The sequence below is a fragment of the Caretta caretta genome, chromosome 1 (assembly GCF_965140235.1).
Source record: "Caretta caretta isolate rCarCar2 chromosome 1, rCarCar1.hap1, whole genome shotgun sequence".
Classification (NCBI taxonomy): domain Eukaryota; kingdom Metazoa; phylum Chordata; order Testudines; family Cheloniidae; genus Caretta; species Caretta caretta.
The window spans coordinates 49,067,884-49,091,133 of record NC_134206.1 but is presented as its reverse complement, the minus strand read 5'-3'; the positions used below and the strand labels follow the sequence as shown (position 1 = coordinate 49,091,133).

The 23,250-nt window shown below is 39.9% G+C and overlaps 1 protein-coding gene across 8 annotated transcripts in view; it reads left to right on the top strand.

Moving 5' to 3' along the window:
* The window catches only part of LOC125635479 (NEDD4-binding protein 2-like 2), a 103,581-nt gene that overhangs the window by 68,858 nt on the left and 11,473 nt on the right, over positions 1–23,250 (top strand). For 7 of the 8 annotated variants that reach the window (XM_048847215.2, XM_048847223.2, XM_048847239.2 and 4 more), the window contains 4 exons: positions 12,952–14,828; positions 17,711–17,796; positions 20,095–20,140; positions 22,606–22,804. In XM_048847215.2, the coding sequence (XP_048703172.2) occupies positions 12,952–14,828; positions 17,711–17,796; positions 20,095–20,140; positions 22,606–22,796 (2,200 nt within the window). In that variant the 3' untranslated portion in view covers positions 22,797–22,804. Of the gene's footprint in view, positions 1–12,951; positions 14,829–17,710; positions 17,797–20,094; positions 20,141–22,605; positions 22,805–23,250 lie in introns of those variants that run through there. The other variant, XR_007356289.2, reaches the window with a different exon arrangement.

The following is a 23,250-nucleotide window of genomic DNA, read 5'->3' as shown; positions in this document are numbered from 1 at the left end:
TTTGTCTAACCTGTTCTTAAAAACTTCAAATGTTGGGGATTCCACAACCTCCCTTGGAAGCCTATTCCAGTACTTAACTATCCTTATAGTTCGAAAGTTGTTCCTACTATCTTAATCTCCCTTGCTTTAGATTTGGCCCATTTACTTCTTGTCCTACCTTCAGTGGACACGGAGAACAATTGATCACCATCCTCTTTATAACAGCCCTTAACATATTTGAAGACTGTTATTAGGTCTCCCTTCAGTCTTCTTTTCTCAAAACTAAACATGCCCAGTTTTTTTAACCTTTCCTCATAGGTCATGTTTTCTAAACCTTTAATCATTTTTGTTGCTGTCCTCTTGACTCACTTCCATTTGTCCACATTTTTCCTGTACACAACACTCCAGCTGAGGCCTCACCAGTGCTGAGGAGAGTAGGATAATTACCTCCTGTGTCTTACACACTACCCTGCTGTTAATACACTCCTGAATGTTGTTAGTTTTATTCTCAACTGCATCACATTTTTGACTTACATTTGGTTTGTGATCCATTATAACCCCCAGATCCTTTTCAGCAGTATTACCATGTAGCCTGTTGTTTACCCATTTTGCAGTTGTACATTTGATTTTTCCTTCTGAAGTGAAGTACTTTAATAGATTCACCGATTCTAAGGACCTGAAGGGACCATTGTGATCATCTAGTCTGCTCTGCTGTATAACACAGGCCATAAAACTTCCCCAAAATAAGTCCTAGAGCATATATTTTAGAAAAGCATCCAATCTTGATTTTAAAATTGTCAGTGATGGAGAAATCCACCATGACCATTGGTAAATTGTTCCAGTGGTTAATTACTCTCACTGTTAAAAAATTACACCTTATTTCCAGTCTGAATTTGTCTAGCTTCAGCTTCCACCAATTGGATCATGTTATACCTTTTTCTCTGTTAGGTTGAAAAGCAAATTATTAAACATTTGTTCCCATGTAGATACTTAAAGATTGTAATCAAGTCGCCCCTTAACCTTCCTTTTGTTAGACTCAAAGAGCTCAGTCTGGTTAGCTTATTACTATAAGGCATGTTTTCTAACTCTTTAATGATTCCTGTGACTCTTCCACCCTCTCCAATTTATCAACATCTTTCTTGAACTGTGGGCACCAGAACTGGACACAGTATCCTGCTTCCTGGGATATGATCCTGTAAATTTGGCTTACATTCTTTGTTTCTACATGTATATGTAACGCCAACAGTCCCCGTTCCTACCCCGGTCATCGGTGGGTAGGATTGAACCTGGAACCTCTGGAGCTTAGTGCATTAGCCTCTACTGCATGAACTAAAAGCAAACTGGCTGTAGAGGTGTTTGTGTTCCCTCCCCCCCCATGTGGAACAGAACACCACATCCAGAAGGTATGCGGGTTACATTTAGCCATATTAAAACATACATTGCTTGTGCCCAGTTTACCAAAAGATCCAGATCACAGTGAATCAGTGACCTGTCCTCTTGATTATTTACCACTCCCCCAATTTTTGTGTCATCTACAAACTTTTTCAGTGATGATTTTGTGTTTTTTTCCCTAGGTCATTGATAAAAATATTAAATAGCATAGGGCCAAAAACCGGTCACTGTGGGACTCCACTAGAAAGATACCCACTTGGGGATGATTCCCCATTTACAAGTACATTTTGAAACTTATCAGTTAGCCAGTTTTTAAACCATTTAATGTGTGCCATGTTAATTCTATATCGTTCTAGTTTTTCATCAAAATGTCATACGGTACCAAGTTAAACGTCCTATATAAGTCTAAATATTATTTAGACTAAATAGTCAATACTATTATCTTTTTCAACCAAACATTTAATCTCATTAAAAAAATACCTTAGTTTGACAGTTTCTATTTTCTGTAAACCCATGCTGATTTGAATTAAAGAATGAAAGGAGGGTACTGTAATTATTAATCGAGTCCCATATCAGCCACTCCATTATCTTGCCTGGGATCGATGTCAGGTGATAGGTCTGTAATTATTCAGTTCATCCCGTATACCCTTTTAAAAATTTTTTGACAACTCTAGCCTTCTTCCAGTCTTCTGGAAGTTCCCCAGTGCTTCAAGACTTATTGAAAATTAGATTAATGATTCAGTAAGCTCCTTAGCCAGTTCCTTTAAAACTCTTGGATGGAAGTTATATGGACCTGCTCATTTTAAAATATCCAACATTAATAGCTTCTGTTTATCATCATCCAGAGATACTAGAGGAACGGAAAGAGTTATCGTCATCAAATTATTAGACTATATCTTTCCCCCTTCCCCCCAAATAGAGAACAGAAATATTTATTGAACACTTCTGCCTTTTCTTTCTTCTTATTATTATTGATAATACTACCATTTCCATCTAGTAAAAGACCAATTGTCAGGATTCTTTTTATTCTGAATAGATTAAAAAAAACACCTTATTTTCCTGAACTCTGCTAACCATAAATTTAAACTAGTGTCCCTTTGCTTCTGGTATCAATGTTATACAGTTCCTAACTTCTGATTTATATTCATTACTACCTAATTTCCCTTTCTTCCATTTGATATATATTGCTTTTTATAGCTGCCTTCACTTCCCTTCCTCTGTAAACTCTTCACTTGAATTACATTTTGTTGATTTCAGACCAATTCTCTAATTTGTCAGTCATTTTCATTTCTAGTACTGTCCCCAAAGTGATTGCAGCCCTTCCCAAATTGCAGTAATCCACAAATTTTGTAAGCATTCTTTCCACTCTGTTATCCAAGTCATTCATGAAAATATTGAATAGTACCAGACCCAGGCTGACCCTTGTGGGACTCTGGTAGATACGCCCTTCCTATTTGACAGTGAACCACTGATAACTACGCTACCACTCTGAAATCTTTGAGTATGGTCTTTCATCAGTTCTGCACTCACCTTATAGTTATTTTATCCAGGCCACATTTCCGTAGTTTGCTTTTCAGAATTCTGAATATCGGAAGAGGAAGAATTAGTCAGCTCTGTATCAGGGTTAAAGGGATTGATTCTGTTTTTCCTACATACTTAGTCTAGAAAAAATTTGTCTCTCGATATATCAAACTTTCTACCCAGCTGCTAAAGCAAGGTAGATAACTTTTATATCAAAGTGTTGTCAAAGTGTTAAATATGGCCCACTCATCTCTAAAGGATCCAACATCCTGTGTCTTTAATTTATTGTAAATTTTATTCATAGTTAGACCTCAAAGATGCCATATTTTTAGTAGGAAGTACTTGGATGCAGACATTCAGGCTATATTCACACTACAGCTTACGTTGGTATAAGTTATGTCACTCAAGGGTATGAATAAGCCACTTCCTTGAGCAACGTAAGTTACACCGACATAAACGCCAGTGTGGACAGCACTATGTCAGCGGGAGAGCTTCTCCCGCTGTCAGAGCTACTGCTGCTTGCAGGGGCTGGAGTAATTAAGTTGATGGGAGAGCTCTCTCCGGTTAGCTTAGAGTATCTGCACTAGCCGCGCTACAGTAGTGTAGCTGCACCGCTGTAAGCTCTGTAGTGTAGCTATAGTGTCAGCTACAACAGCAGTGTGCATAATATAAATGCTCAGCTATGTAAATAGGGCGGCATGCGATAGGTGCTCTCTCTCAAAAAATTTTGTCTCTCCATTTAATGTGTTCGGGTTTATTGTTACCAGGAAAGCTTTTTGACCCTTTGGAAAAGTAGAGCCCTATCCTCAACTTTGAGGATACTTTTTGTAACAATGTACTTCAAGAAATAGGAAATGATGGGTTGGAGGAGGAGAGTCAGTTTCTTTTTACCTAAGTGGAGGCATCCGCTTGCCTTAAGAGCCTGACATCTATTAAGGAAGACTAATCTCTTAGTAGAATTCCTCAGCTGGCTGTCAGTTCAGGGGAAGCTAACTCTGCCCAAGCAAATTTGATCTCACAGATGCCAGACCAAGACCTTTTTTTCTTCTTCTTGCAGCAATACTGAGCTGTCCACTTCTGCAGCTGTTGTCAGATAATATGGTGATTTTCATGGTCACTTTTTTTCCTCTATTGCCATGGTTCCAGAATTTTGTTATGTCATTCATTCCCCAAAATTATTTAGAAAAATGGAACATCAGGTAGAAGACCCCAGCACATCTAGTAGTTCTTGCCCTGGACACCTTAGCTCTGATTTGTCAATATGGTTCCCTCAGTCTGTTTTGAATTCTTTCATGAGAGGGATACAATTAACTGCTTATTTGTCCTCTCAGATATGCATGGATTGATCTGAGGGAACTGGGATTATTTAGTCTGCAGAAGAGAAGAATGAGGGGGGATTTGGTAGCTGCTTTCAACTACCTGAAAGAGGGTTCCAAAGAGGATGGATCTAGACTGTTCTCAGTGGTACTAGATGACAGAACAAGGAGTAATGGTCTCAAGTTGAAGTGGGGCAGGTTTAGGTTGGATATTAGGAAAAACTTTTTCACTAGGAGGCTGGTGAAGCACTGGAATGGGTTGCCTAGGGAGGTGGTGGAATCCCCTTCCTTAGAGGTTTTTAAGGTCAGGCTTGACAAAGCCCTGGTTGGGATGATTTAGTTGGGGATTGGTCCTGCTTTGAACAGGGGGTTGGACAAGATGACCTCCTGAGGTCCCTTCCAACCCTGATATTCTATGATCTGTGAGAGTGCGCATCTTCAGAGACTGAGGGTCAAGCTCACCTGTGCACCATTACATTATCAAAGGCGAGTCAAAATGACTTGTTCCCTTTTGAACAGTTGTTCCACCTTGGAACCTTAAAATGCTTAATTAAACTGTTCTCTTTGGCCACTAATGTTCTTGAGCATTAAGTGTTCTTTTAGGCATGTTGTACATTACAAAAGATAGCATTAATTTTAATAGGTTTCAGAGTAGCAGCCATGCTAGTCTGTATCCGAAAAAAGAAAAGGAGTAATTGTGGCACCTTAGAGACTAACAAATTTATTTGAACATAAACTTTGCCAACTGTGTCCACATATCTATTCAGGGGACACCATCATAGGGCCTAATCACATCAGCCACACTATCAGAGGCTCATTCACCTGCACATCTACCAATGTGATATATGCCATCATGTGCCAGCAATGCCCCTCTGCCATGTACATTGGCCAGACTGGACAGTCTCTACGCAAAAGAATAAATGGACACAAATCAGACTTCAAGAATTATAACAATCAAAAACCAGTCAGAGAACACTTCAATCTCTCTGGTCACTCGATTACAGACCTAAAAGTGGCAATTCTTCAACAAAAAAACTTCATAAACAGACTCCAACGAGAGACTGCTGAATTGGAATTAATTTGCAAACTGGACACCATTAAATTAGGCTTGAATAAAGACTGGGAGTGGATGTGTCATTACACAAAGTAAAACTATTTCCCCATGTTTATTCCCCCCACCAGTTCCTCACACATTCTTGTCAACTGCTGGAAATGGCCCACCTTAATTATCACTACAAAAGGTTTTTTTTCTCTCCTGCTGGCAATAGCTCACCTTACCTGATCACTCTCGTTACAGTGTGTATGGTAACACCCATTGTTTCATGTTCTCTGTGTATATAAAATCTCCCACTGTATTTTCCACTGCATGCATCTGATGAAGTGAGCTGTAGCTCATAAAAGCTTATGCTCAAATAAATTTGTTAGTCTCTAAGGTGCCTCAAGTACTCCTATTCATTTTAATGCAATTGCCAGCAATGGTAAGGCTACTGTCATGGTAGGAATCAGATAAGTGCTAATGTAGAACAGCGTCAGGCATTTTTACTAGTATTATTCTAGCAACTTAGCACAGGTACAGCTGCCCTGTTGTTGTGGGCTCTGTAACACTTTTTCTAGTGTGCACACACACATTGGTGACCACAGAGTGACAAGCTGGCAAATTGTCTTGTATTATAGTTTTTGTTTTATATAAGGAAAGTCTTGTGTTGAGGACCATTTCCTCCTTCCTTTTTCTGTTTATCTCAAGGTTTATTTTGAATTAAAAATGCATGTTTTTGTCCCATTCTATATCCAACAAAGAGCACCTTTTGGTGCTTCTTTGTCACAGAAGACTCCTCAATTAATCTGGAAAGAATTTGGCATGTTTCTGTTAGTGGAGGGTCTCAAGTATATTCACAGCTTAGATACCAGGTTAATTGATGCTTTTTTTAAAAACTGTAATATAAAAGGGAATCAAGACTTTCAAATCCACTACAGCTTGGTGAATTTGTCTGAGACCTACCTCGAAGACTGAGACTTACCTTTGACTGAGACCTACCTGCCATATCCACTGAGAGTCAAGGTGCCTCTTCTTTGATTTCCAACATGTATTCCACTCAAGGTGTGCATGCACTCCTTGCATCTGAGACCAGAAGATTTTTTCTAGCAACGTCAGTTGGTCCACACCAGTGTCCTTCTGCTCCTTATACTCTGAAGTGAGGGCATAAAGGGTGGTCTAGACTAATGGCCTCTCCAATTCCTTTCTACCACCTGTGGCCTGAGATGGACTTCTCTAGTGTCCATAGCTTTAGCTAGCATTCCTGTTAAAAAAACATAGATCTGTTAATAATTTTACCAGTTTAGATAGTGTCATTTCAGTAGTTCAGGAGTACAAGGGGCACCCACACCCTGATACCCCCCTATGCAGGTACCTAGGATGCCGAAGACCCTGGGATTCAAGATCTGTGCGGCCTGTCCCCAGGCTTTCCCAGTCAGTGACAACTTTGATACATGTCTTTATTGCCCCGGGAAAGTTCATATCCTCTCTCAGTACAGTGTCTGTTGGTCCTCTCCTCACCAAACTAATCAACCCTGTGAGTTCAGGCTTAGAAGATTCCTGATGAATCATTCCATGAAACCTCATCCAGTTCTGGACCATCAGACGCTCCTGTACATAGGAGAGAGGCACTGAGAAGCTCCCCCTTGAGCAGGGTGATCTCTGGCTCTGAGGCTGTTCAAGGTGGAGTTAAAGACTCTTCCAAACAGAGACATCAGGAGGGTAAAAGCAAACACTCTCACAAGAAAAGTGAGAAATCTCCCTCCAAGACCTCATCCAAAAGAAGATTTCCTCTCCAACACCCTTTATGTCAGGTGTCACTTTGCACCTATGGGTGTGGTGTGGCACTCACAAGGACCACAGTATTGGTTCCTTAGCACTGAACAACAGAAGGAACAAGCAACCAAAACTGTTGACAGCTGCAGGGCTGGAAATATCCTCAGTATTGATGAGGGAAAGAAGACAGTAAATGCCTCTTATACCAATGGTACTGATGCGCAGAGAAAAGGAATCGTCAGTACCAAAAAATGCTGTCCATCTGAAGCTGGCACCACTAAGGTACGGGAGCCTGATCCACTCTCCAGCACCTGGGGCTGCCACTAGATACACTATACTGGAGGACCTTATGATCTGTGCAGACCCAGAATCACCCATACTTTCAGATCCATTCCTAACCAAGCAGGTCCCTACACCAACACTTTGCCACTTTTCAGTATTGTCGACCAGCTGAATCATAATGAGACCACGGCTACCAATGGCACCTCCTATTGTCACAGAAACCTCATTCTCCTCCAATGAGTCTGATATGGGTGGGAGAGCTTCACCACCCCTATCAAGGTGGGAAGTGAGCCCCAATAGAGGCTCCAAGATCTCCAGGGCACCTTCCCAATCTCACAGGAAGGAATACCCAACTTGGAACCAATGGTGTCCTCTTCCATGGGGACCACCCTGTTACCCCTATGATTAAGGTTAAGATTTTATCCTGGTTATTTTTAGTAAAAGTCATGGACAAGTCGCAGGCAATAAACAAAAATCCATGGAAGCCCGGGACTTGTTGGTGACTTTTACTAAAACTATTTTGGGGGGGAGAAAGACTACTGGGGGGACTAAAGGACTAAAGCCTGAGTCCCACAGTGGTGAGGATGGGACTGCAAGCTCCAGGATCCGCCACTGGCTGAAGCCAAAGAAGTCATGGACGTTCATTAAAGTCATGGAATCCATAACTTCCATGATTAAATTGTATCCTTACCTATGATCCCTCACATTGGCCTTATTGGGGTGCATGAAATCCATATGTGAGGTATCCCAGATAGGCAAGGTTTCAAGGGGAGTCAAGACAGGCTTCCCATTTTGGGGCAGAGCCTTAACCTGCTCAGGGACACTGAGGAAGAGGAGCAACCTGAACAGGTGGAACCACTCATTGCTGAAGAATTATCAATGTCCTCACCAGATGAGGCAGTCACAGCAGCCTCACCATCACCACCTGATAACTACAGGCAATTCCAGGACATTCTGAAGAGAACTGCAGACACACACCAGATCCTGCTGGAGGAAGTATATGACGTTCCTCATAAGATACTGGATATCCTCCAGAGCACTAGTCCCAGTATAGTGGCACTGCCTGTTAATGAGGCTAGAACTGGCCAAAATAGTCTGGCATATTCCAGCCACTTGCACTCCCCCCCCCCAAGGAATGGAGAAGAAATACTTTGTATTATTAAAGGGGGCAGAAAAGTTACTTTCACACTGTGCTCCAAACTCTTTAGTGGTGCAGGCAGTCACCAAAAGAAACAAGCAACAGCCAATCTGGATCTACACCCACAAAGAAGAAGACCAAACGTGTAACCCTCTTTGGAAGAATGAATTTCACATCAGCAAGTTTGTAGTTCTACATAGTGAGAAAGCATTGATGTCTAAGTAAGTATGATTTTATTAATTACAATAAGCTCTCTGAATTCAATAACAAACTACCTCAAAAGGATAGATTTCAGTTCCAAGCAATCACTGATGAAGGTAAATTGCTAACTAGATTGGCCCTTCCGGGCTTCGGTGGACGCAGCAGGTACAGCATCCCTTCTAGATGGCAACATCCATAGTTATGAGTTGGGCTTTGTGACACCAATCCTCCAGATTTTCAAAAGAAGTTTAGTCCACTACAGAGGATCTTTCATGGGAAATAACCTATTCAGTGAGAAAACTGAGGAATAGTTATGTACCCTCAAAGACTCAAGAGCAACTCTTTGTTCTCTGAGTATCTTTATTACCGCACCAAGGAGGATATATCCTAAGGCTCAATCTTATAAACATATAATAACCATCTCCTCAATCATTCTACCATCAAAGAGCTTTCAAGCCTTGTAGAAAACACCAAAGAATGCAGTATAGTGAACAGACTGTTCCTTCTTCATTATACTTCTAGCCCCAGCATGCCACCAAGAAATCTTTTTGATGGGACTTTTGTGTCCCCCTACCACATCCACACATAAAGAGATTCTGTATCGCTGTGGTACAGAGTGTATTCCAATTATGGGATCTCTTTGCATCCCAAGAAAACAAGAAAAGCCTGGCATACTGCTCCAGAGTGGCTAGGGGCCTCAAGTGCAGAGGGGATGTGTTTCTAGTACAATGGCCAGAAACACTGATGTATGCATTCTCACTCATTCCGCTCTTACTTTGAATCCTGAGTAAAATCATACAGGACAAGGCATTGGTGATCTTAATTTTTCCTCAGTGGTCGAGACAGTTCTCGTTCACCAGCCTTCACCAGGTGGCCTCACACCTGTTCCTCTGCATTCAGCTCTTCCCAGACCTTTTGACCTAGGACAATGGCAAGATCCTCCACCCCAACTCGGAATCTCTCCCTTTAACAGGTGGTTATGATGGATGACAAGTGCAGAATGATCATGCTCAGAGATAGTACAAGCCATTCTTAGCTATAGCTGAAAAGACTTCATGAGAAAATGCTATACAGCTAAATGAAAAAGATTTTCTATCTTGTGCCATAGACCATCAGAGGATGCTGAGATCCCTACTATTCTGGACTACTTCCTCTCTCTAAAAACATTGAGACTATGTATCATCTCCTTGCAAGTGCACTTGAGAGTAACTTGTGCCTTTCACCCTCCAGTGGACAGACATTTGGTCTTTCCCCATCCTCCTACAAAACAGTTTCTGAAGGGACTTGTCAGAAACTTTCTTCTGGTACTGAAACCTACCCAAGTATGGGATCTCAGTCTAGCCTTAATAGCATGAATGAATGTTCCATCTAGCTACAAACGTTACCTTTCTGGCAATTACCTCAGCCAGAAGAGTAGGTGAGCGGTGGGTCCTTTATGGTGTACCTGCCCTATATGGTCTTCCAGAAGGACAAGGTTTCTTTGAGGTTATATACTAAATTCCTCCCCAGAGTAATCTCAGAATTCCATCTGAACAAGGTCATCCACTCACCTCTCTTCTTTGTGAAGCCACATGCCACCAGACAGCATAAGCAGCTACATACTCTGGATGTCTGTTGAGTCTTGACATTACACCTGCAAAGGACAAAACCCTTCCGAAAATCCCCTAAGCTGTTTTTCTCCTTTGCCAAAAGCACGAGTGCGGAGGCAGTCTCCTCACAGAGACTTTGCAAATGGATTTCAGGCTGAATCTTGCTTTGCAATGAACTAACTGCAACCTCTCCCGCACAAGTGTGAGGGCCCACTCGACCAGAACCCAGGCTATGTTAGTAGTTTCACTTTGAAGTGCCCCTCTTGTGGAAATCTGTAAAGCAGCAAGGTGGGGTTCTGTGCACACCTTTGTGAGACAGTACATGCTGGTACAAGCCTCTACAGCAGATGCAGCCTTCAGCAGAACAGTCTTCCAATCTGTGATAGAGTAAGGTTCCTCACCACCACCACCCCGCCCTCAATGAATACTGCGAGTAAGCCCCCTCAGGTTGAATACACATATGGACTATCATTCAAAGAAGAAAGTACGATTACTTATCTTATGCAGTTACTGAAGTTCTTTAAGAACTTCAGTAACTTTGAGTCCCTATGTGTATATTCCACTACCCGCCCTCCTTCTCCTCTGCTGTGGATCCTGCTGGTAATTCACTATAGAGAAAGAACTGGAGAAGTGGTCAGTGCACAGTGCCACTGATGCCCTTAGTTCAAAACACAAGGAAGAGAAGGGTGCAGGCATGGACCAATGGACACTGCTAACAAAAATCTTCTGGTCTCAGACACATGGAATGCATGCACATCTCAAGTGGAATCCACATAGGGACCAAATATTTTGAAGAATTCCAGTTACTGTACAAGATAAGTAACAATACTTTTCCAGTAAAGAAATGGAAAATGACATTTGTAAGATGACAGGTTAGTCATTCTTGCACTCATTTACTGGGTATTATAGGGAGGAAATAAATCTCTATGGATGTGGCCTCTAGGTATGGATGTGGTACTCTACTGGTGGTATCAACTTTTCCCTTATTTTTTATTTCCATAGAATCTCTTCTCAAATTGTATCAGTCTGTTCTGGTGTATATGAAGGTATGAAAAGAAACCTATTATACCTATATAGGTCATCAACCTCAGATTCATTTATTTGGAATTACCTTCCCTTCATTGCATCCGATGAAGTGAGCTGTAGCTCACAAAAGCTTATGCTCAAATAAATTTGTTAGTCTCTAAGGTGCCACAAGTACTCTTTTTCTTTTTGCGAATACAGACTAACGCGGCTGCTACTCTGAAACCTTCCCTTCGTTGTTTTGCTCTATAAAAAAAAGTATATCTATAGAATGTATTAAATTCCTGTAATAGGTTTACCTAGTCATCTTTATTTTGTTTATTTAGGGCTTAGTTTGGTTAGAAACCTGTAATTGGGAAGTGTGATGCCAAAAAGTTTAGTTGCCATTTTTATTTGTACTGCTGCCTGTTAATCTTGATGAGAAGTGCAACTCAACAATTCGGATTTATAGACTTGAGATTCCTAATTACATAATTGCCTACTACTAAATTAATTTGTCTCTAGTAGACTTAAATCATTGGATTGAGGTTCACTTACTCAACAGATGGGTCTAAAAAATATTTATTAAGGCAAAACACTCAGCAAGTAGTTATCAGTTACTTATAAGTAGGAAGCTCATTTGAACAATCTCATCACAGTCACCTCCAGCATCAGACTCTACAGCTGCAACCTCCCTTTCTTACACAAAGTTATTTATAATTTTTGTTATCTTTTTGTAGACATATATATTATTCTCATTTCCATGTCAACTCTCCTTTCCTGTCAGTACAGGTTTAGTATTAGTTCAAACTGGTCTTTTATAGCTTTTTAGTTAGTTTATCTTTTCTTGTTCTCACAAACATAATTATTCTGCAGTTTCTTACACATACAGTTCTGCTTATGTTTACACTATTGAACATTATCAGAACAGACTCTTAAAATCCACAGCAGGCTTCTGGAAGGCCTAAATATACCATCTCTTCAGACAGTCATGAGGTACCACTTTGTTCCAAATTAAATAAGTAAGTAATTAGAGGTACTATACTCCCCTGATAAAATGCATGTGTACACATGCTAAACATGGTACATTGAGCAATAGGTCTGAGGGAATGGTAATAATTATTAAACTTGTATGTCAATCAGGATTTTTTGTAGTTAGTATCTTCTAAATTATTGAGTCCATCTAATCTATTTTTCCCAATAGAAGAACACTCTGATATCAGTGGGATATTCTAACAGAAGGAAAACAGATCATGTTACTCTCCACTCATTTTCCACCATTCTGAACATTGCACAAGGTGGAGCTTCACAAAATTACAGAACATGGGCAAACCCTAGATGCTGAATGATTAGTGGGGATCAATCATTTATAATTTTGAAAGACGCTTGAAAATGCTGCTTTACCTACTGCTTTGTTTTAAGTTGGAAGTTCTTGAAATGAGATTCAAACTAAAATTCAGTGTGTGTATGTTAAACAGTTTAAAGATGCTTTGTGAATGGTAAGACACATTTATATCATGTTTTTGAAATATACAGAAATGGTAATTTTTAAATGAATTTTTAAATAAATTTAATATCAGGATTTAAAAAAAATTTCAGTAGTGAAGGGATCAAAACTTGATTACTATATAGTTAAATATTTTTTCCTAAAGCTGCGTATTATGAGTGGGTTATTACTGCTATGGATTTTCTTTCATATTTAGTTTTTTATTCTACATTTAGGGAAACAGACATTAAGAAGAAACCTGGGCACAGACTGAGCAAAGCTAAACAGAGGAAAAAGCGAAAAAGAAACAGAAAAATGAAGCATGATCATGTTAAAATCACAGAGAAAAAATCAGATGGAGCCCCTTGTCATCTAATTCCAGATGACCAGGAAACATCAGAGAGTGAAGAGGAAGATTCAGAAGAAGAAAAAAGAAAATCAGTATTTACATTTAATGGAGATCCAGGAGACGAAGGTTGTGAAGGTCGTTCCAATAGTGACTATAATGAAAGCCCAAAATCTACAAAGCATCAAACAGGAAGTTTACCTATTGCTGTGTCTGAGACTTCAGCAATGTTAGCTAGTCCAGTGAAAAGTGACTTGTTTACAGAAGATGATGGTCCATTTCTAATAAATTTGACATCTGCTCCTAATAAAAACATAATTGAATTTGAACACACACTTGATGATCAACACGGCTGCTACTCTGAAACTGATGATCAGGTGGTTGCTCATAACCAAAATAAAAACCTTAAGGAAAATGAGACCAATTCCTTAGATACAAATGATCACAGTTCTGTTCTAGACACAGAATATAACAGTAAAGAAAATAGTGCTATGATGTTAAACAATCAAGATAAACTTACATCAGATCAAACTGCATGTGAACCTGACCTAGAAAGTAAATTGTTAAATGTAAGTAATGGAAAAAAAGAAACCCTGTCTCTCCAGCATGATTTGAAAACATCTGAAATTTGTGTTGTCTTGCCTGATAAAACCATGAAAGACAGACAGACATCAAAAAGGAATGAGAAAAATCCTTGGGCTTTTTTTTCAATTGATTTAACTGATATACAATTGCAGCTTGGCTCTGATAGGCCGGGTTCTTGTTCTTGGCCTGAGGGTGCCCATAAATTCATATGTGAGCAAAGACCAAAAAGAGTGAGGCGGCTCAAACAGGCCTATCCTGACAGCACAGTAGAACAAACTCATGAATCTAATGAAGAATTAGAAAAAGAAACCAGTCTGCAAACATTAAATGAAGAGAGTGGCAGTGTAACACCTGGTGGTCTACCGTCATCATTGATTGACAAAGTACATAATATTTCATTTATAGAGTCGGGAGTCACTGTTTCAAACTGCTTAACTGAAATAAATGTTCCAAGCAATGTAGGTACACCAGTTCCATCGAAGAAAAAAGGAAGATGCAAAAGGATTTTCAACTTGGCACCAAACTTTCATCTACCAAGGCAGATTACTGTTAGTACAAAGGAGGGACGCAAGAATGCTCTATTAATGGATGATAACCTATCAGAAAATGTTTTGAAAACAGAACAAGAAAGAATTTCAAATAAGGACAATGGAAAGAGGAATGAGCAACACCTTGAATTTCAAGAACATCTAGCACCTTCTAATAATAATGTGACAGATTCTTCACTTAACCATGGTGTGGGATCTCTCTTATATAATAATCAGTTGGGACAATCTCTGTGTCTTTCAAAGAAAGCTGTTTCTTCTCCAGTTCAGAAGTTTCCCTCTAGCTTTTGTATAGTTTCTTCAACAAGTAGGGAACAAATTACAACTTTTAAACAAGAAAAAATACTTGATAAAAAAGAGGGTGAGGGAGAACAGTTCTCTTCAGCGCTTACAAATAGTCAACCAGATATTTTGTGTTCTGTTAAAGTAACATCTGACTGTCCTACATACCCTAATGTATTTGAAAGCTGTGGTGAAGATATACACAAAGCAGATGAAAGTAAGCCATCACAGACCTCACAAATTGAAGCTAATCAAGATACTTTAAATACTAAATCCCACTTTTTGGGTCTTCCGTTATCATTGGGATTTGCATTTCAACTTGTAGACCTTTTTGGTTCTCCTGGATTTCCACTGGGTAATATTATTATTATTTATTTTTAACAATGCTTAATTATATAAGTCTCAGTTTCTTATTGCAACTAGCAATTACATAAATGTAATAATATACTATAGCTGATCACTGCTTGCCAATATAGATACTTTTGATGGCATTCACTTAGTGTCTTGCAAATGGTACTTTGCACCAAGATTTTGCTTTTCAGCTCTGTAGATTATGTATTACGCAATGATCATTGATTTCTTTTGTTGGCAATTTACCCTCATTGCATGATCTTGAGTAATACTGAGTACTTACTAACTTTAAATGCAAGGAATGATGTCCTTGTAGCTGTGTTGCAATTTCAGCTGCCCAAATACATCATACTGAGTGAATTTTTAACCTGTCATTTAGGAAACTGCATGAAAACACGTATTATTTGGATTTGTATTTCTTTGCTGATAAATGTTTGTTTCACCTTTGTAATACAGTAGTATCCCTTTACTAATAATTTAAAATTATAGGGTAAAATTTTCAAAAGCACCTGCATCACATTTTCACATGTGCCATAGGCATTTTGGAGGTTTAATTCCACTGCCTTTCAAACAGACATACGCTCTTAAATCACTTCAGCAGTAAGAAAATTTTCCCCCTAATCAAATTTAATTTGAAATTGAAATTAAAAACCATAAAGTATTTTTTCTAGTACTGAACATATTCTTTTAATCATGCAATCCATACATTCAGATGTCATGGTTAGAAGGTAAATGAACAAACAGAGCTTGAATTTTCATATTCTAGTGTCATTTAATGTATACTAAGTCATGTAGTGTAAACTCTTTTAGAAAGATTGAACTGCTTAAGCCCTAATTCTTCAGAGTTAGGCACATGGTTAATTTTACATGGGACTATTCATGTGTATATATCTGACTGTGCATAAATCTTTAGAGCCCTGCGCAGATTCAAAATTTGTATTTTCATCCAATCCGCAAAAATGGTCCGCGGACATAAAGCAGATATCCACAGATTTGCAGGGCTTTATAAATCTTAACAGGATTGATGTCACTTAGACGCCTGTTTAGCAAGGTACTTGTGAACCTTCTAACTCTCTAATTGTAGTCTTTCCTTAATGAAAACATTAACAATTGCTCCAGTGCAGCTGCGCCACTTTAAGTTTTCTCTATGTAGCTGTTCTAACCCAATGACAGGGGCGGCGGAGCCTTCCAAAAAGTGTGGGGTGGGGGGCCTGCCCCTCTGTGACCCTGCCTCTTCTGCCCAAGGCCCTGCCCCTGGACAACTCAGAAGCTGGAGTGGGTCAGGAGCTGCAAACCCTCCACCTACCTAGGGTGGGGTGGCCAAGAGCAGGCCCTGGCCCATGTCCACAGCCTGCAGGACCCCTTCCAGCCCAAGGCAGGAGGATCCACGGCTCCCCACGGCTCCCCGAGCAGCTCTTACCCTGACATGGCTCTGGCCAGGGGAAGGGGTCTTGGAGCCACAGCTCGGCCATGGTAAGAGCCATGCACCCTCCATCTGCCCTGGGCCAGGGGACCTAGGAGGGGTGGGGACATGGGAAGGAGGCTGCTCTCGGCCACCTGACCCCGGGCTGCTGGAGGGTCCGTGGCATGGCACCCCATGCTACCCAGTGTCCCCAGCCAGGCTCTAGCTGCCAGCCTAGCTGGGGCCTCAGGTGGAATAGGAGGGGCAGGGGGGCAGAGCCTCTGGCAAAAAGTGGACGGACCAGGCCCTGTCCACTTTCAAGAAGTGGGAGGGCCATGGCCCTCCGGGCCCCCCTATTACAGTGCCCCAACCCCATGAGTGGCAGTAGCTATGCTGGTGGGAGAAGCTCTTCTGCTGACATAGTGCTGTCCACACGGGTGCTTAAGTCGGCATAAGTTATGTTGCTCAGGAGCGTGGGTAATTCACATCTGTGAGTGACATAACTTATGTCGACTTAAGCTGTAGTATAGGCATAGCCTGAGGCACTGGCCACTTGTGATCATTAAAGAACCCATAGCATTTTTCTCAGAATTATAGGTGTTAATTCCACTTTCCTGGCCATATTCTGATTTGAGTATCAATATTATTTCTTTTTAAATGTTTGCTGCAATTTCAGTCATGCATATTTTTCCTCATTGCCTGTCCTAAACTGTTGTGTACTGCTGCGTACTGTTAAGGCAACCACAATGAATGTGTGGGTCAATGGTTTCATAAAGCATTTAGGAATATTCCTAAATGAAAGGTACTACAAATGTTGTTAGTTGTTCTATTGGAAGGTAAATTGCTTTTTAGTTAACAAATTTATTTGTCACTTATTTACAGTTAACACATATAACAGAATGTGTATTCCATAAGCGTTTTACACTGTTTTCTACAAAGCATTTCTTTTCAACTTTAATCATTGAAGAACTCTATCAGGTTAAAAATATGACATATTTATAGAATAATTTCCATATATTATGTTCAAATTCCTCTTATAAATTGTTAAACTGATAAAATTTTAAAAACTAAATTTACTTTTCATTTAAGATGTTTGTTTACTTTTTGCATTTTTCAATTTAGAGACTGAAGTTTCACTTTTGTTTTTAGTGAATTTTCCTAGTAAATTTCATTTTCCAGTTCCCATGCACTTGGACAAAGCTACAATTTTGGCAGTGTAAATAATGCAGGAAAATGTTTGGTTTAAAAACTATCTTTACATTGGCATTAAACAAAAATATAGACTTTTTTTTATTGGTCCTAGGTTCTGCAGAAGCTTATTTGTATAAAACCTAAATTCTGGGCTTTGTTTGAGCTGGCAGTATCCCTTTCAGATATGCATGAAACCTGACAAAATATAATGCCATGATACTATTCTGATGGATCACTGCTTTATGTAACGAGGTATTAATAGTCAGCTGTGAAAATGTCTTGTTCTTTTTCAGAGTCTTTACTGCCAGATGATTACATAGTTCCTCTTGATTGGAAAACATCAAAGCAGATCCATTTACTATGGAAGACATCTGTGGAGGTATGGGTTTAAGTTCTCTGCAAGGCTTTCCTGTATTTTAGGAGTAAAGAGGCACCATTTACTTTAGGGTGTAACCAGAATTTTCTGAAGAAGTGGGCCCAGGTCACCTGCCATGTCCTCACTGAGCCACCATCTCTCCTTCCAGAGTGAGACCATAAATGGAAGAGGCAGTGTGAGAAGATGGCATCCTGGGGTTCTGGGAAGCAGGGAGCTGGGTCAAGCGGGTGCCGGGAGCCAGAGCCACATGAGAAGCTGCCATCCCAGGTCCCTTCCCTCCCTTCCCCTCCCAAGGACCAGCTGGGACCTTCCCTCCCCCCGGAAAGACTATGGGAGACTGTGAATTTGTGTTAGCATCTATGCCCCTCCTGTTGCCCCCCCCCCCCAGTCATTGTGCTTCTGGATTCAGTTCATGTGGAGAAAGAGTATTTCTTACTGGTAGGTCCATGTTTTATATAAATGAATACAAACAGTGAAGGAAGAGGCATTATATAGATTTAGGTTTAGGTGGACAGAGCAGCAAAAAAACATATGAACCAGTCAACAAAAATAAAACTGCTCCCTATTGCTCAGGGTCCTTCTTTTTACCCCGCAGATACAGTCCTCCTCCTTCCTTTTCCTCCTTCTTCTACTGCCCTCTAATCAGACCCCACCCCCAGTATCTGCAGTTCCTTACCCATCACTTCAAGCAAAAATGCTCAGAGTATGTGCTGAGTGGCTGACTGGGACTTAGCTTACTTTGTCTGGTCAGAAACTGTAATTGTTTCACACTCTGTCAGTGCACTCCGTTCAGAGACCCAGCTCAGTGCCACTCCCCTGTGTTGGTGAAGAGAAAAAGAGCCTTTCTCCAAACCTTCCTCCCTTGTGGGGATAGATAAGAAGAAATCACCCTAAGTGTGTTGAGGGGAGGAGGTGAATGAGCTTAGACTCATAGAAACTGGAAGTGACTTCAGGGGGGCAGATCTAGCTTATATGACTGATGAGGGCAATTATATGTATCTTATGACTTTAAAAACAAACTTTGTAATTGTGGATAATCTAAGCACTATACCCAAATGTACAGACACTCTTTTCTCAACCCATGTATTATATAATTTTTTTAACATTAGCTTTAATAAAATTCATGTGCTTGGAGGGTATATAAGGGAGAATTTGATTGATGGGATAATGTATAAGGTGTATGTGTGAATGGTGGAGGAATGAATTAAGGGAGACAAGGGAAATCAGAAAAATTATACTCTAAAAATAAGTTTAAGGGGAAACAGAATTAAAAAAGAAAAGTTATGCCAAGATAGCTAGGCAATGGAAAGGAAAAAGTAGGGAAAGGAAAAAAGAATGGACAGGGAACACAGTACATTTTAAAAAAGTTTAATGCTAGTGTTGTTTTAAATAATTGTAAAATGAGATAGAATAGCTGGATGGGTAGGGGAAAGTAGTGCACACACTGAAATTTCCTTATAGGAGCAAACTGTCTAGGGCTGTGTCAGATCTCTGTGCATACTTAGAACCTCTCTCATTTAAACAGGAGTTTGGGTGAAGATAATTTTTAGGATGGGGCCCTGTATGTATACATATATTTATATACTGTTTCCAAACTTTCAGAAAGTAGCCTCTGCATGCATGGATATCTATATCCATACTTTGAGCATTGTCATTGGCACTTACAGTTGATAGAATTTACATATGCAAAACCCGTCACTTGTGTGCACAAGTGATAGACTGTCACATGTGCCTTCACATATGTGTGATCCAATAATATGCATGCAAAACAGAGGCTGGGTTTGGCCCTCTTAGAATGTTTGTCCCACTATATACATATATACATATTTGAACATGCAGGCATTCTCTACTGGTTGAGGGTACAGTATAATTTCACATGTTAGGAAATACCCCATTATTGATAAAGTAGGACAATGCAGAGCTGTAAGTGTGAATGTAAACATAGTTTCATATTTCAATATTACATATTTGTATACTGTTTATACCAGAGTAGTTTAGTCCATAGTTGGACTGAATCATATTTCTGAAATAATTTTTTATATTTCTTAACCTTTTGTTTGTCACTTCTCAATGAAAGGATAGCCTATTACTAGAGCTGTTGTTTTATGGAGGCAATTTTTAGGAGATAATACAGGATAGTGTGATGAAAAGGACAAAAGCCTTGTAAATACAGTTTAAAAACTTATGTAATATAATATAGAATTTGTTCTGTACACTGATTACTCAATCCCCCCCCAGCATCATATAGATTTTCTTTTTCTTCTTCTCTCCTTTATTATTGCTTATTTTATTTGTTTTTAGAGGAAACAGAAAAAGAATGGATTACAGAATGGGAATTCCTTGGCTGGTAAGCATAACTTCGTGAACAAAAAGAATGTAAACGTTATTTATTCAGTGCAACAATCAATTAATGTAGAAGTAAATAAGTTGAAAGTTACTGTGCCCATAGTGTCTGTAACTACTTCTTGTGCACGTGCAGGATTTTGTACTGTAGTGTATGGTATTAAATGTATGCCTCCATATACAGTATACATACGATGTGGCAGAGTTACAGCTGCTGTGCTGTGGGACACAGTTTTGAATTTCCTCACTTGTGATTTGAAATTCTCCAACTTAACAGTTTTTCTTATTAAATGAATCGAATAATTTTACTAGAATCCAATTCGGATGAAGCTGAAAGTTGTAGTGCATACGCTTTCCTTTACTATATTCACTGCCTTGCCTTAATTACATTTAGCTGCTTTCATTATATTCAGCTGCAATGCAAGAAGCATACAGTATCCTATATCCTGTAAGACATTAGCTGAAGCATAAGCTCGTATAGGTGTGGTTAAGCAGGCTGTAACCCTTGGCATAGATTAACGGTTACCTTTAGATTTTAGGAACTAAGGATCGCTTGTTCAATGGTAGGAGGTAGAATGTTCCAGTAAGTGCTACCACAAGGAGCATGGAAGTAATAACCCCAGATCTGCTTAAGCAAGTGATGGCGGATATGATCATGAGTTGAAATTGTAGTTACATGTATCAGTATACTAACCTACAGAAAGAGGACACCTCAACATTAGTAGGATGAGGAAATACACATAAGGAAAAGGGGGAAAACCCCTACTGACTATACATTAGATATAGTGGCATCAGCATAACGTATTATAGAAGTTGCATGCCAGTCCATGGGCAGTAGGAGAGAGAAATGTAGCCCTTGGTAGGAACCAGAATGATGACCACTAGTGGTGAGGAGGAAGGTTATGGTGATGAGGAAGATAATGGCTAACATTTCAGGTCATCCTGCAAGGGATGGTGTGAGTATATGGATATTCAGATGTACATTCTGTAGTCTCTCTATCTCCCTTACTGAGTTAGAGTGTTTGTGACTTTGCTAAATGTATTAATAAACTATTTGGAAATATAGAAGAGTTCCGATTGTGTGAGTGTTGCAATTGTGAACGTTGGGGGTCCCAACTATATAGTAATTTTAATAATACTGGGCCTGACCTTGGGACAAGAGCCTGTCAACCCTTAAAGTGATAACTGGGAATTCTTAGGTAATCAATATAATAATACATAATCTATATATCGGGCCACAAAGTGGAAAACATGTTGTCTTAGATTTTATCTGTGAAGCATTGGGGGTCATCAACTCTCATTGAATTCAGTGGGAATTGAAGACGACCAGCACCTCAATGGATCAGGCTCCTAGGCCTCGGAGGAAAGTGAGGTTTGATGAGAACCATCAAGAGCTATGTTAGGTGAAGGAATCCTGTAGTGTTCAGATGGCAGGAGCATGTTTCCAGTTGCCTCAAACTGATTTTCATTTCTTAGGATGGGTGGGTCAAGACTGACTTCCAGTCAATGTCCTATTACTTTGGGGACTGGGAGCATCAAAAGCATCCATCCCACAATTCTGCTGTCTTCAATGGGAGAGCTGGCTTCCAGCAGCCTCCCTCTGTAATCACTAGCTGCATCTATCCTCTCACTCTAGCCCATAAGATCTCTGAAGGCAGTGGAGAATACCCTGCTGGCAGCCTTTTCCTAAAGGTATCTGCTGCAGCAGCATCTGGTAATGCACACTACTTCATATACTGTATGTATGTGTTCTAAAATACTATACCATAGGAGAATAATCACATCTAGGGAACAGCTTTTGGTGTTTAATATAATTGCACAAGTTGGCATAAGGCCTTCTAAAATTGTTGGAAATGCATGATATAATTGTTTCCTGGAGAATGACAGATAACTTGGTGTCTGAAGTTGGGGACAGATCCAGTGGGAAAAGAGAGACTGAGGGTATGTCTACACTGCAATTAAACTCCCAAATCTGGCCTGTGTCAGCTGATTTAGGCTCACAGGGCTCAGTATAAGGGGCTGTTTAATTGCAGTGTAGAAGTTTGGGCTTAGGCTCTGTGATCCTCCCCCCTCGTGGTGTTCCAGAGCCTGAATTCCAGCCTGAGGCCAAACGTCTACACCTCAGTTAAAGAGCCCCTTAGCCCGAGCTCTTTGAACCAAATTCAGCTGACACGTGCCAGCCACAGGTGTTTAATTGCAGTATAGACATACCCTGTAGCTCTTGCCTTGGAAGTTAATTTGCTGGAGAGCCGAGAGAGAGTCAGACCAGTAGGGAATGTGTGCAATTGTCAGGGCACAGCTGAAAAATCCAACAAACTAGATTAAATATTTTGTGTGTAAAATTGGTAACATTTGTAGTTTTCTAGGGCAATAATCTTGTTCTGTAAATAATCTTGACAAATAAAAATGACAAACTATATCAATTATACTTTGGGTGTCATTTGGCAAATTACAATCATATTTTTTTAGTTGGTGCCAAAACTGTGGAGAATACAAATAAAGATTGCCAAAAGAGTCAAGAATCTTCTGAAACCCTTCCAGAAACAAACCTATATCAACATGTAGTAGAAGAGAACTCCGTGACTTATCCAGACAACAAGCACTTGTATAACATATCAACCAATCTTGAATGTCATCTTAAACAGAAAAAGTCAACATGAAGATAAAGGTAACATTTTATAAAACTGTCATTCTTATGGATAATGCTGGTCTAAACAGCTGAAAAACAAAGATTATTCCATTCATTTATAATAAAATGATTTTAAAAATACTAACAGCTCATCCTGTCTGTAAGCACCTATGACTTTACTATAAGTAAATATTTAATTATTTATAGAAAGTGGAACAGCTCCAACAGGAGAGACTGAGAGAGACCCATCCCAGAATAGCTATAGCCTGGTGTTTAGGGCACTCACCTGGGATATCGGAGACCCAGGTTAAAGTTCTTTCCAGGCAGAGTGGAGGATCTCCCAAATTTCAGGAGAATGCCCTAGCCACCAGCCTATTGGCTATTTTGGGTGGGGAATCTCACTTTCTCCTTTTGACCAGAAATTCCATCTTGGACCTGAGAAACCTTCCTGATAAAAGTTTAATTGAAACTCATATGATTCAACG